General features: G+C 41.6%; 1 protein-coding gene across 1 annotated transcript in view; it reads left to right on the top strand.

The window, feature by feature from the left end:
- The window catches only part of Scaf11 (SR-related CTD associated factor 11), a 50,791-nt gene extending 42,203 nt beyond the window's left edge, over positions 1–8,588 (top strand). The window contains exons 11-15 of the mRNA XM_052748767.1: positions 1–2,178; positions 3,257–3,597; positions 4,678–4,896; positions 5,231–5,350; positions 5,560–8,588. The exon at positions 1–2,178 is cut by the window's left edge and continues 483 nt beyond it. Coding sequence (XP_052604727.1) covers positions 1–2,178; positions 3,257–3,597; positions 4,678–4,896; positions 5,231–5,350; positions 5,560–5,706 — 3,005 coding nt within the window. The 3' untranslated portion in view covers positions 5,707–8,588. The remainder of the gene's footprint in view (positions 2,179–3,256; positions 3,598–4,677; positions 4,897–5,230; positions 5,351–5,559) is intronic.
- The last annotated feature ends 6,412 nt before the right edge of the window (positions 8,589–15,000 follow it).

The following is a 15,000-nucleotide window of genomic DNA, read 5'->3' as shown; positions in this document are numbered from 1 at the left end:
ATCATTTGGTTAATTGCTTGAAAAGTTGCAGTGAACAAACAGAAGAAAATGAACAAACCGCGAATCATGAGCTAGACGAGGAAGTGGAATTTGTGTGTTCTGAATCCTGCAGTCAGGATCCTCCTGTGCTTGTTGGAGAGGATACAGGTGTAGAGGCTGAGGAGTTACGTGTACACCATGAGATTGCTACAGATCCTTCTGTAAAAGGAGGAAGTGATCCGATAGAACATCAAGAGCAGGCGCCTGCATGTTCAGAGTCAGAGGTACAGGCACCTGTGTGTACAGAGAGTCCTCCTGATGGTTGTCTTACATGTCCAGCTTCTGACATTGAAGGACCTCAGCCAGTGTCCAGTCCTCTGGGTGAAGTATCTGAAAATACAGAGTCAGTGGTTAATGATGAAAAAATAGAGGAGAGTCTTATAGTAGAAAGCACTGATTTGAAAGATTCTTCAGTAAACATAGAAGCATCTGTAGAGAGCCCCAAATTGGAATCTTCTGAGGGTGAAATTGCACACACACTGGACAGACACTGTGTTGCCAGCTCAGACACTGAATTGCCTGAGCATGTTCAAACTGAAAATACAGAAATAATTCCAATACGTGACAGTTCAGAAAATGAAAGTTCCGCTGCTATTCAAGATTGTGAAGATAATTTATTGAAGCATAATCTTGATGACACCCAGTTGGACAAATCTTTAGAAGAAAAGACAGAGCCTCTGATTGAACATCCCCTACCTATAGAGTTACCTAACACAGAAATTGAACAGAGTGAGAAACATTTTAGTGAAGATAATAATGAAACAGTACCTATGGAGTGCGATTCATTTTGTAGTGACCAGAATGAGTCTGAAATGGAATCAACTGTAAATACTGATTCTAAACAATTGAATGAAAATTCTGTGACCCCCAGTTCTGAAAATAAGGTGTCTTCTGATCCTACAATTGAGAAGGTTGAAACCGTAGCTCAACCACCTGAAAGCCTAGTGGATACAGCTCCAAAGCCTCGTACTCGGAGATCTAGATTTCATTCTCCATCTACAACTTGGTCTCCTAACAAAGACACTGCACAAGAAAAGAGGCGGGCTCAGTCTCCATCTCCAAAAAGAGAGACTGCAGTAGAAAGCAAGACTTCTCAGTCACCATCACCCAAGAGAGAGTCTGCCAGAGGACGGAGAAAATCTCGTTCTCTCTCACCAAAAAAGGATGTGGCAAGAGAACGGGGGCAGTCTCGGTCTCCAAAGAGAGAGAATGCTCGGGAAGCCAAAAGATCGGAGTCAGTATCCCCAAGAAGAGATGCTCCCAGAGAGAACCAGAGATCTCAATCCAGAGCAAAAGATTCTTCCTCAAGAGAAAAATCTAGGTCCCGGAGCAGAGAAAGAGAAAGTGATAGAGATGGGCAGAGGAGAGATCGAGATAGAGAGAGGAGAGCCAGAAGATGGTCAAGGTCCAGATCTCGCTCTCGATCACCATCAAGATTGAGAACAAAAAGTAAGAGTTCATCATTTGGAAGAAATGAAAGAGATAGTTACTCTCCTCGGTGGAAGGAAAGATGGACAAATGATGGTTGGAGGTGTCCTCGAGGAAATGACCGCTACCGAAGGAATGACTCAGAGAAACAGAATGAAAGTACAAGAAAAGAAAAAACTGACATCATTGCAGATGCTAATGATCCAAATTCCACAGATAAGCATAGAAATGACTGTCCCAGCTGGGTAACGGAAAAAATAAACTCTGGGCCAGATCCAAGGACCAGAAATCCTGAAAAGTTAAAAGATTCCCACTGGGAAGAAAATAGGAACGAAAATTCAGGGAATTCTTGGAATAAAAACTTCGGCCCAGGCTGGATGTCCAGCCGTGGTCGAGGTGGCCGAGGGAAAGGTACCTACAGAGGTAATTTTGCCTACAGTGACCAGAATGAGAACAGGTGGCAAAGCCGTACACCCCTCTCAGGGAGTGACTCCTTCAAGTCTGTGGAGCAGCAGCCGTCTAAGCGGAAAAGTGAGCAAGATGTCTCTTTCGGTACACCTGCAGACAGGTCGGGGTGGACGTCTGCGTCCAGTTGGGCAGTAAGAAAGACTCTGCCAGCAGATGTACAGAACTATTACTCTCGGCGTGGGAGGAATTCTGCAGGTCCACAGTCTGGGTGGATGAGACAAGAAGAGGAAACACCTGAACCGGGTAACACTCTCTGCTTGTTCTTAATGTTGAACTTGAAGAAAGAGGCTATGAGAATAATAGCTTGAGTTGAAATGATCCTTAATGCAATAGATACTAAAATTATACTGTTAAGCCAAAGTTATTATAAGTTACTTTTAATTATATAAATACATAGCAAATCAACATTTTTTATTTTATTATTATTTTTAATGACAGGGTTTCACTGTGTAGCCTTGACTGACCTGGAACTGACTGTAAGAGACTAGGCTGGTCCTAAATTCACAGAGATCTACCTGCCTCTGCCTCCTGTGCTGGAATTAAAGCCATGTGCCACCATGCCTGGCTAACTCAGTATTTCTTTAGCACCAAATTTCACCAAAGGCTGAAATATTTTATTTATTTTTTTGAAATGTTTTATGTGTTGTTGGCTACATTAGAGGAGTTTGGAATGTTACTATACAAAACTTAACTGGTATTTCATTTATTTCCAAAAAATAAAAATAAGATATTCAGTTGTTGTAACTTCTATAATTTATGTGATTTTTTTAAAACTAGTTGTTTGAAGCCGGGCGGTGGTGGCGCACGCCTTTAATCCCAGCACTCGGGAGGCAGAGGCAGGTGGATCTCTGTGAGTTCGAGGCCAGCCTGGACTACCAAGTGAGTTCCAGGAAAGGCGCAAAGCTACACAGAGAAACTCTGTCTTGAAAAACCAAAAAAAAAAAAAAAAAAAAAAACAAAAAAAACTAGTTGTTTGAATTAGTAATTCTTTTTTTTTTTAAAGATAGTGTCTTATTATGTATCCATGGCTGAAATTTGCTAAGTATAACAGGGTGACCTTAAAACTCAGAGAGCTTGAATGCTGACATTGAAAAGTGTGAGCTACCACTCCTGGCTTTCTTTACTAACTTTGATACATGTTATGTGAACTTTCACTAGTAATTGTGAGCATTTTCTTTTGTTAGAAAGTGATTGTATATTGTTTAGAAATGACAGGATTAAATACGTACCTTTTGGTTTTGTTGTACCGAGCCTATTGCTATTTGCGTCTGTGTTTACAAGTGTAACATTTTTTTTTACAAAGCCTTTTTTCTTTTGACAGATGCTAACTTAAAAGACCAAACAAACCAAGTTGATGGTTCTCAGCTACCTGTAAATATGATGCAGCCACACATGAACGTAATTCCACCCCCAATGAATGCACAGCATCAGCCTATGAATATCTTCCCGTACCCAGTGGGTGTTCATGCCCCTTTGATGAATATGCAGCGTAACCCATTCACCATGCACCCTCAGCTGCCCCTGCATCTCCACACAGGAGTGCCTCTCATGCAGGTAGCTGCCCCTGCCAGTGTACCTCAGGGACCGCCACCACCGCCCCCTCCTCCACCATCCCAGCAGGTCAGCTATGTGGCTTCACAGCCAGATGGGAGACAAGTGCAGGTATGTTCTTAGTAGCTTGAGTTAAATCAGCATTCAAACACTCAGCAAATAGGCTAAGAAAGGGCTTCCTGGCAGTTAGAAACAGTGTTATAGTTGGTTATATCTTTATTTTTTAATTATTCATCGTAATTTCTTTTCAATATCCTTTGTTAATTCCCATTCCTATCCCCAGATGGGAAACTTGGCCAGGAACAGACATTATAAAGTGCAAGCTACATGCATGCCATTATTTACATCCAAACATTTCTTTTTGTTGTTTGGCTTGGTCAAATTAGTGAATTCAGATTAGGATCAGGTTTGAATTCACTTAAAAAAAAAAATTCCCTAAAATTTTGAAGACTTTTGGGAGCAAGGTAGTTGGGAACTAGTGAACACTTGTGATAAGGCTGGTGCTTGCCGTCTTGCTGGGGTAAACCTTGGACAAAGACATTATCTATTGCTATGTGCTTTCTTTTCATTTTGAGTTTACTGCGCTGAGAGACAAAGGTGCAGGTACATGCACACATTGTGGTGTTCGTAGTTCCCTGTTCTTACTGACTCTATTTTATTGTGGTATGTGTGTGAGTGTGGATAGGATGACTGCCACCGTAGGTATGTGGATGTCAGAATCTTGTTCCAGGGTTCCAGGGGTTGAACTCGGGTCATCAGACTTGGGTGGCAAGCACTTTGACTCACCGAGTCATCTTGCCATCCCCACATACATCATTTCAAAGACATTTGACATGCTTAAATAAAAGCTCTGTCTAAGAATATATTCACTTTCTTCAACTGGCAGTTTATGTATACATTTCCTAAAATAAGTACTTCTCTTAAGAATAAGGTTGAATCACTTTGTCAGGTTTTGTTTTGTTTCTTCGAGACAAGGTTTCTTTGTATAGCTCTGGCTGTCCTGGAACTCACTCTGTAGACCAGGCTGGCCTTGAACTCACAGAGATCCCTCTGCCTCCTGAGTGTTGGGATTGGAGGGGCGGGGAGTGCCACTACGCCCAGCTACTTTGATTTTTAATGTTCCTGATACATGGCATAAATATTTCTTTTGAGTACAGTACTCCATTGACAGATGCTAACTCTTTAAAACAGGGCCTTCCCAGTGCTTCTCATGTAAGTAATAACATGGCTACACAAGTCTTGCCTGCTCCATCAGCAGCCCCAGGAAACACAGGATCAGTTCAGGGACCAAGTTCTGGTAATACTTCATCATCAAGTCACGTCCAAGCCTCTAATGCTGCTGTAAAATTGGCAGAAAGCAAAGTAAGTGTTCCAGTGGAAGCCAGCGCAGATAGCTCGAAGACAGACAAGGCAAGTTCAAGGTTGAGAGCAACCTGTATGCAATTCTGTGTATAATAAAGATGATTTCATGAGAGAGGGAGGGGATTTATTATTGGGAGTTACAAATTCTAATATGTGAAGGATTCTGTCTAGATGATATTGATGCTTGGTGAGTTACTGGTAATAACTGCATAATCATTTTTAGAGATGTTTCATATATGTTAGTAAATATGTACTTTATGTCATACTTACATTTGAAAAGTTACAAGGTTAAAGTGTATGTACTGTTTTCAATTTCATAAATTTCTAGACAGTTTTTCAGAGTAAGTTGGCAGGTAATAATTACACATTTTCTTCTCATCAGAAATTGCAAATTCAGGAGAAAGCAGCACAGGAGGTAAAATTGGCTATTAAGCCATTTTACCAAAATAAAGACATCACCAAGGAAGAGTACAAGGAGATCGTGCGGAAAGCCGTGGACAAAGTAAGTGCGGCTGCAGCGTGGACTGTTTTAACCTCCTGCTGTAGTAAAGAACGCTCAAGTCCAGTTAGTAAATGCTAGAGCCCGAGAGTTCTTCTCGGCTCCTTTACCTTTGGTCACACTCGGTGTGCACATGGAAACGGTGCTCTCGTGTGTGTTCTCACAGTGCTGTCCGTTTGGATTGAGTGTGAAAACATCTCCCTTTCTTTTAGGTTTGTCATAGTAAGAGTGGAGAAGTCAATTCTACTAAAGTGGCAAATCTGGTTAAAGCCTATGTAGACAAGTACAAGTACTCACGGAAGGGGAGCCAGAAGAAAGCTCTGGAAGAACCCATGTCTACTGAAAAAAACATAGGCTGACGTGGGGAGCGCTGTAAAGGACACTGTCGAGATATCTGCAAAGTGCAATTCAACGTGTACGCAACTGTGATCGAAATCTGGTTTTGATAAAATTATTTTTTTTATTGTAGGATATAATGTTTTGTTCTAAATATAGCTGTGCACTGCAACTTCTATATCTAACCCCCAACCCCAATAAAACAAATTCAAGGGAAAATCAAGGGTGTAATGGAATGTGCATTTTTATCAGGAATGTGTTCTAATGTGGATACTGAAAGATGTACAGCTTTTTAAGTGGAGTACGTGAATCAGAAACTTGTAGAGGCGCTGGTTTGGGAAGACATATCTATATATCTATGTATAATACATTTATTCTGTCAAGCTGAAAAGTGAAGTCTGATCTTTATGACCTTCCCCCATCTAACTGTAGAAATTTAAACAATGTATTGCCACTAATATTTCTGATATTAATAGATTAACATACCAATTACAGGTCCCTAATGTATTTTTGAAGCACATGTCTGAGTCCATTGCTTAAAAAGAAAGCAGTTCATCGCAAGTGAGACTTAGCCTCAAGCCTGCAGGTGCCCCTCGCCTGCTGGCACCTGCTGGCACCAGATCCGGCCACACTGTGTGTGTGGCTTTTGCGCTCTTCTCTCCCCACCTAGAAAAACAATAGCAGTTGGATTTGCTAGGTTACAGCTTTGCCAGATCAAAGCTTTGTTGAGTTTAGAAGACCAATTTGGGAGAAAGCTAGCTTTTAAAAAACTATATTCCTTCATATACCTTCTGTCGATCTGTGATGGTCAATTTGATGTCAACTGGAGAATTGCTACTAGGTAGTGACCTTTCTTTTCTGGGATTAAGAATACATGACCTACTTCTCTGGCTTCAAGTTGTCAATTGTCCAGTCATAATGAAGTTCTTCTCACACTTCAGAAGTTCCCTAATGCTTACAGTGAAGGAAGTGTTCATTTGGTGATAGGTAGCCATGCTGCAGAATTCCAGGTGTTACAACTTGTGTCTGACTGAGGACAGAAAGCTTAAGTAAAGATGTTTTTGCTTAGGTTATCAGGGACTGGAGTTGTTGTTTTTTGTTTGTTTGTTTTTGTTTTTGTTTGCTTTTTAAAGCATTGAGATGTTAGTGTTTATGAAAGGTAAGTTCAGAGGGCTTCTGGCACTGCTATTTTCATTGGCATCTAGAAAGAAAAATGAATTCCATGATGAACTTTGATCCCAGTTACAGTTTTCAGGACATGAAATAGCTGAAAAGATGTCCAGTAGCGTGGTGATGGATCAAGTGAGTCCTCCCACTCACTCCCACTAACAGGAGTGGCGCTCTGTGAGTGCAGGCTCCCTGGCTCTTAGTTCTGCAGAGTGTTGATGTAGAAGAGTACTGAGAGCTTGATCCCTAGTGATTGCACTAGGGAGGTAGTAAGCTTTGTTAGGGTATGATTACAGTCCTAAAATACTTCCAGACAGTTTTGATCTTCAGTTCTACATTTCTGGGCATTTCTGATGCAGTATTTTATAGATATTTTTAATTAAAGCTTCTGTTAGATTTTGATGGCAGAGGAAGTTAGGAGATAGTTTCAAATACCAGTAGCACACCAGATTCATTTCAGTTGAGGATCCCACGAACAGTGGTGTGAAATTCTGGTCCTCTGACATTTTGTGGCAGATTGCTGTTTCTGTGCTGATGAGTTAATGCATCCTGTCCTTTCTCTGCATTGTTTTCACTGACACCTGGAAAGTAAATGACATTTGAAATTGGTTTTATACAGTTTAGCTCCCGCAAACAAGTTTTAAAATTTAGAAGAAAAAGTAGGTGTCTTATGTCTTTGGGAGAACTCCACTATTCTTGAAATTAGCAGATGTGTGTGTTTCATATCTGGTAGGGCACTGATTAGAGTGCTTCAGAATAGTTAATGAATGTTAACTATTCTAATATATTCTAATACTAGAATATATTCTAACTGGATTAAAATAAAACTTTTAAAGAATGAGTTAGAAAATGCATGGTTTGCGTTAAGAAATAGCATTGTTTTTACATTCTTGTTTTTTCTTTTCTTTTTTTCTTAAATTCACATTAGTTTTGCATGTATATGAATTTAACACAGTTTATGGAGTTGCAGGTTCCTCTTGATCCTGACTCAGTATTGACTTGACCTTTGGTGCCTCGGGCCCTTCAGCTTGCTGTTCCCATTGATCCATGTTTCGGCCCTAGACAGGCCCAGTAGTAGTTACTCATTATTTTAACATTCCAAAAGTTTTGTATTTGTTTGTTGCTCTTCTGGTAACGACCATCACATCTCCATGATCTGCCTTTATGTGGCCATGGTGTGCACTACTGACTGTTCACCCAGAGACATGGGCCTCAGCACAGCGGCTGCCCCGAGTCTGGAGCCGGGGCGGTGTGAGCTGCAGTACTGTCTGCTGAGACAACACTCTAAACCAACCAGGTTGTGGTCTGCAATAGATCCTAATAAATTCTTTTGCTAAACAAAGTAGTGTCTTTAAAATTTTATTAAGTTTTCTGGGAAATGATGACTTTTATATCATTTAAACCATTTCCAAATGTGTTGAATTATTTCTTGGATTTTTACCAAAGTAATGAGTATCATGATTACATTAATATCCAGGCAATAAAGTCAGAGTTAGCTATAAGCATATATTTTAATAGTAGTTTTCCTAATTATATAATCACTTTAGGAAATTTAAAACATTTAATAATTTCTAAAGATAGAAGAGACTGGGAAGCAAAGGAAAAATCATCTGTAATTCTGCCAAAGTTAACTTCTTTCAAGGCTGGCTACAATGCACATTGCTATGTTATAACCCATTCTTTTCAATTCATGTATTGAGAATATTCCATTTTAATAAAAATTAATTTGACAGCATGACTTTTGGTGACTGTATAGTCTTCTATTATACAGATGTACTCTTAAAACAGTCCCTTACTATTGTATATTTGTTTGTTTGATGTTCTGTTTTGCTTTTTGAGACAGAGTCTCAGCATGTAGTCCTGGCTAGCCTTGAACTCACTTCTGTAGACCAGGCTGACCTCACACTGACAGGTCCTGCCTCTGCCTCCTGAGTTCTAGGATTAAAGGTGTGTGCTACTATGCCCAGCTTAAGTTGTTTTTACAAATATAGGTAAGTAAATTAGTGGAGTGTAAAGTTTAACTAACTGAAAGATGTTTTTATCCAGGTGTAGGGCATGTAGCTTTGATCCTAGAATTTGGGAGGCAGAGGAAGGATGATCAGGAACTCAAGATCAGCAGCTGAGTTTGAGGCTAGCCTGGGTGACAAGACACTCTCAGAAGCACGCAAGACACAAAACCCCCAAAGATGTTAATAGAAAAATGTTTTTATAAATAAATCTTCACACCTAAATCTTGTTATATATGAATAATTTCTTGAAGATTAGTATTCAGTCATTTTTGCTAAAGATTCAAAAATTATAAATTTGTATAATTTTCGAAAATTTAATTATTACCACTAGCATGTCAAACTTGTTCACTTAAAAGTGATTGTTCTGTCTGTAGAGAGCCACCAGAAAAAAATATTTCTTCCCATTGTCAAACTAGTTTTGTAAGGCAAAGTGCATTTCATGTCTCTTCTCCTTGTGAGCACTGCTCTGAATTGCTCCGTGTCTGCCTCCTCACAGGGCAGAGATGTATCCCTCAGTCAGTATGTGTAGCCAGTGTATTCTCCGTTAAAGCAGGGTGAGGTCATTTGCGGGGTTTTTTTCTAACTGTCTAGGGAGGAACTTTGTGACTGACCACTACACCTTCTGTTTTTGTGTACTCAGGTGCATTGAATTTCAGGATATTCATATCAAATTTGGATAATACATTCTCTGAGAGGAGTTTAATTTATTTAACCTACTGTGTCCGTATTTACGTTCTTTTCTTTTTGTTCACCATCTGTATGCCTGATGCTCATGGAGACCAGAAGAGGTCATCACATCCCCCCCGGAACTGGAGTTACAGGTGGCGGGTGCTGGGAACCCAGCCCAGGTCCTCTGAAGGGAGCCAGTGCTCCTAACTGCTGAGCTGTCTCTCCAGTCCTGGTCATCACCGCACAGTCACCTCCCATGTGTCAGGATTCCCTTGCTGCTTCACATGTTGTCAGATTTGATCTTGGCACGTTCTGAAAGAGTAACAGCATATTTATTGACTTTTACTATGTCAGCCTGCAACATTTATGTACCTCATTTAACTTAGAAAGCCAATTCTGGTCTTATTATGAGAATTGAGGTGTATAGATGAGCCATTATCTAATTTCATGGTTACTTAGTGCTGGAGCTCAGATTTGTAGACATCGAAGTCTGCCTGACTGAGAATGTATCAGATTAGGGACAGGAGGACTAGCTGAGGTGAAGCCAGGAATGTGGTAGAGGAGGACACAGCTCTGCACAGGTGAGTGTCATGTCTGACTGCCCCTTCCCTTTAGTCCAGAGCTTTGAACATATGTGCTAGGTAGTTCTTTACCAACAAGCTACATCCAGGCCTTTTTTCTTTTCTTTTTTTTTTTAAACTTTTTAAATAATTCTTTTGGAAACGTGGAACAGTCAGTCTTGCAGCCATTGGTTGGTTGTTTTAAAAAGCTGTATCATTTCCTTAAACAGTTTATATGAGGTACTGGAGGAATGGCTCCAGCAGTTAAGATAGGTGGGTGCTCTTAACCGTTCTTCCGTACGACCTGAGTTCAGATCCCAGCACGCACATCATATAGTTCACAGCTTGTAACTCACGCTCCAGGGGATCCAACACCTCTGGTCTCAGGGTACCTGCACTCATGTGCACATACCCACCTCAGAAACACATAATTAAAAATGAAGTATATTTTTTAAAGGACTTTATATGACTATGAGTCAAAACTAACAAGCTGCTTCCCTGCAGTCAGCAGAATGGAATCTGACTCCAAGTGGACTCCATTACTGTGGGCTGCCTTGTAACCTCTAAGCCTGTTACCAGTTCAAAGGAAAGAGAGAGGCAGGGACAGAACTACAGAAACTTCTTTCTTTGTGGCTGAGGTGTCCTTTGTGCCTCTTCAGATTCCTAAGGCCACTTTCCCCTTAGGCTTGGCCCAAGGCAAGATTGCTTTGTTGGTATCCGCTTAACCAGTTTCCATGGCTGCTGTGGAAATCCCTCTACGTAAGGGCCAGTTTCTTGGTCACAGGCAGTACAGGCCTTGACTGTGTAGTGACCTCTTGGTTTAAGTGATTGACGTGTTTGAGTTCTCTCAAAGTAGCTGTCTGTTCTTCTGTATCAACCCTGCTCCTTTAATGTCCAGAATCATTACATACATGGTATTTATACGTGTTGCCTTTGGATGGTACAGTTCATCTTAGGCACTGGAATAGTCATCTGGTAGTACAGTTGTTTGGTGTGTGTTTATTAAACCGTGGAGGAGACTGAGCAAGAAGCTAGATGGGGTGTTGGGAGGGAAGTAGGTACATAGTCTATACCTGGTTCGTGTGTGTGTGTGTGTGTGTGTGTGTGTGTGTGTTGATATGAGGCGCACCAAGGACCTGGTGGGTTAATAGATCTAAGAGTGGGCAAGACAGGGCAAGTCCCTGCATGTGACAGCACTTTAGCTAACCAGTAGACAGTGAAGCTGTGAGAGTCAAAGAGCTGGAGTAGCAGATGCAGTGTTTCTAGCCAAAATTAGCATAAAAATCTCCAGCCTAGGATGGCTGCAGTGGAGCTTCATAGAGATTTTAAAGCTAAGCAGATTTGTCCTTTTGATGGTAGCGTACAAAGTCAGTAGGCCTGAGGTTTAGCCCATTGGTAGGGTGTGCACTGCATTCATGAAGGCACCCTGGGTTTGGTTCCCAGCACTGAGGGTCGGGTAAAAGCACCACAAATAATTGTCTCTCAGTAGCTCAGTGGAAGTGGTTAAGTCAAAATGTTCAACTTTCCAAGGCAGTACTTAAATTTTATCCAGCTTGGTTTAATTCTGGCAACAGCACCATAACCATGGTGGGGTGTAAGGCTGTACAGTGTCCTGAAGCGCAATCAGAAAATACAAGCCTTACAGAGGTGGTAGATTTTTCCGTGATTAAAACATGCTCATCCACATGTTATCCCTTTCTAGTTAGTGGGAAACTGGGGGTTAGGACTAAGATTAGGATTATTTGTATTAATTATTTTGGGACTGTTTTGAGTGTGTGCAGAAAATGGTGCTTTTGTAACATTAACTGGAGAAAGGGTACAAATAACACACAGTACTCTTGTTGGAGACAGGACTGTAGTCTCTCAGGCTGGCTTCAACAATCTTCCTGCCTTAGTCTCACATCTTGGATTACAGGTGTAAACTACATAAAAAGACTCCCCATTACAAACCATAAATAGAACTTGCTTCTGGGGTACCATCTGATTGTACCCTGTATGCTTTTTCTTTTTTCTTTTTTTTAACCATAGTGGGAATAAAAAGTATGATCAAAATATAATCCTCCCTCCCAAAGTACAAGCTATATTGTACTTTGGCAGGTGAGAAGGGACTGAGGCACTCAAGAGGGCTCCCCCACCACACACACCCCAATGCTCCTTCCCTTAAGTGCCTGTCACTTGCTGGTGGACCTGGCAGCTGATGGTTGTGACTCAATAGGTTTGTGGCTGAGAAACCTGTTAGTGGTCAAGTAGTGGTCCCAAGTCCTAAGCAGTTGAGTGTATTCTCAGTCCTCTGAGTATTAGAGAAGCCGGTCTGTAAGTGAAGGCACATAGGGAGTCTTGGCTTTAGAACTCGGAAGCTAAGGTCCAGTGAGTGCAGTGTGTTGTCTGAGCCGCTTACCTGATGTACAGTGCTGCTGTCAGGATCGAATGCTCTGTCTTGACATTTCCTTGGAAATCTCCAGCCTGTGTAATCACTGCTAGTTTTCACCTTTGCACAAACATGGAAGTGTAACTTGTCCAGTGGTTTGCAATCTAGGTGCATATTTAGGGTCATTTAGAGATTGTTTTAAAGAATACAGTTCTTCAGCCCACCCCAGACCAGTCTGCCTGTGGGGTGGGATGTTACAGCTTCCCCAGACCAAACCCAGGGTACAGCCAAGGAGCAAAAAGGGCTTGGGGTCCCATCCTTGCCTGAGCACCACCAACCCATGAGAAAGAATTGCCCTGAGGCAGTCACTTGGCAACTGAAGTATTCGTCTCTAAATACTATGGTTTTCTTGATTAATTTTTGAGTTTAAAGACAGTAGTATGACTCACCACTACTGCTGAAGTAATGTTTATACAGATGAATAGTTCACTTACACTAGTAAGAATTTGCCTATTATAAATGATCCTGTGAACACTGTCTCCTGGTGCCTTGGGGCATGTTTCTGCTGTGTAGTTACTTAGGACTGGATTTGTGGTTATTGTCTAGTCAATTACTGCCAGGATCAGTTTATGATAATTTACAAATCAAGAATCCAAATTGGCTTCTAGGGTTACAATAGCTAATGGCAGAACAATCCTTCCTCTCCTGAGCAGACCCATTTCATAGTTAAAATTTTAAAGTTCCATTGGGAAGCTTGTAAATGGCACTGGAGTCAGTCAGGTGTGGTGGTGCACGCCTTTGATCCCAGCACTCAGGAGGCAGAGGCAGGCGGATCTCTTGAGTTCGAGGCTAACCTGGTCTACAGAGTGAGTTCCAGGACAGCCACGACTACATACATACAGATCCTGTCTCAAAAAGGAATAGGAGGGTAGGCAGGCACTGGTGTCTCAGGACTCAACAGTAATAGAACTAAATGACAGAACTTTAGCAGGCTAGTAAGGCAGCAGCCTGAGGATTCTGACTAGTTAAGTGATGGGCATTCCACTTGCTCTGGGGACGACGAAAACAGGAAGTCAAGGGAACCTTGGGAATACCCTGCTTCACAACCCAAGGCAATCTCACTGGCTAAACCAGTGACAGCTCTGTGCTTTGAGGCTGTGGGGTCTGGCTGCATGTGACTTGGAAGGAACATGCAGGTTTTCACTCCTATGTTAGGAAGTGGAACCTCCTCAGGGAGGTTAGGGAGATGGAGATTACAAGGACACTTCTCAGCACAGGCAGTGAGCACTCCATGACACACGTTGCTGCTGTGACCAGTAGAACTACGTGAGAGTTAAGGAGGTGTGGCTATTACAGATGTCAGTACACTGGAGTGTCGGGGCAAAGGCCTGGAGTCCCGCACTCAGGAGGTGGAAGCAGAGCACTCAGAAATTCAAGGCCATCCTCAGCTGCATATCAAGCTCCAGGTCCACCTGGGACACATGCGTTGATGTGTAAGGAAGAAAAAGTGTTTGGGTATAATTTTAAAAGCAACATTGCAATGATTTTAGAAGGTAAAACTCCTTTATACAAACAAAAATTTCAGTTAGTATACAAACCCTAACTGGGTTTCTGCAGCAGTTCATTTGCACCAATTGTGCAAATCCCTGCAAAAAGTTTGCCATCATCCTTTTACCAGCATTTTCAGGTGCTTAGTGGGGTGGGGGTGGGGTGTCTACGCCCAGATAATTCTCCAGATGAGAACTTGAAGGTTAAATGTATGTCCCAGCTAGCAGGTGTGTTGATGCTTCTGTAGAAGTCAGGCTGCTGTTCAGTGCCTCTGCAGAGGACCCAATCCAGTTCTGTGCCCTTTTGCTTGGATTAAGGTGTGCTGTAAAATAGTGGCACTGCGTTTTACGGTGTTTGTGTCCTAGTTCAATTAAAGTATTGATTTTAGGTGTAAACCCATACTTGTTTAATTTTGTGTGTGTGTGTGTGTGTGTGTGTGTGTGTGTGTGTGTGTGTGTGTGTAAAATCTTGGGTGTTTGTTAGTCCTGGGCATCTAATTCAGATCTTTGTGCTTGTGTTACATTTTCAGACCGAGCTATCTCACCACTTAACACAATTCTGTCCCTCAGCATTTTTTTTTTCCCCCAAAGCAATGCAGGGAATGGGTTAAGGGATCTTTGCTAGAGAAAGTTTACTGGCTGTAATGGTACCAGCCAGTGATGATGTCCCCTCTGTTCGTGGCCTTGGAAGCAGTTGTTCAGACAAGAGTTGTACAGTATGAGAGTGATAAACTAACATCAGCTGCAGGTAAATGCCGCCTTCTCTTGTCTTTTGCTGTACTTGTAAGACTGACCCAAGAATGAAGTGTCAGGTGCCCTTGTGGCTGATCTTGAAGCTTCACTGTTGCTTCTGAGCAGCTAGTCCTGTGGGGAGAACCTCCTGTTTTCTGTGGTCATTAGTACTTTAATCATGGTGTAAGATCAGGACAGAAGTCACTTATCCAAATCACTCATTTCAAAAATCATTTTATTGTCATTTTATGGTTTAAAAAACATA

Source organism: Peromyscus californicus, unplaced genomic scaffold (assembly GCF_007827085.1).
Source record: "Peromyscus californicus insignis strain IS unplaced genomic scaffold, ASM782708v3 Scaffold_20__1_contigs__length_68692818, whole genome shotgun sequence".
In the NCBI taxonomy this organism is placed as follows: Eukaryota; Metazoa; Chordata; class Mammalia; order Rodentia; family Cricetidae; genus Peromyscus; species Peromyscus californicus.
This window is presented reverse-complemented; position numbering and strand designations above follow the sequence as displayed.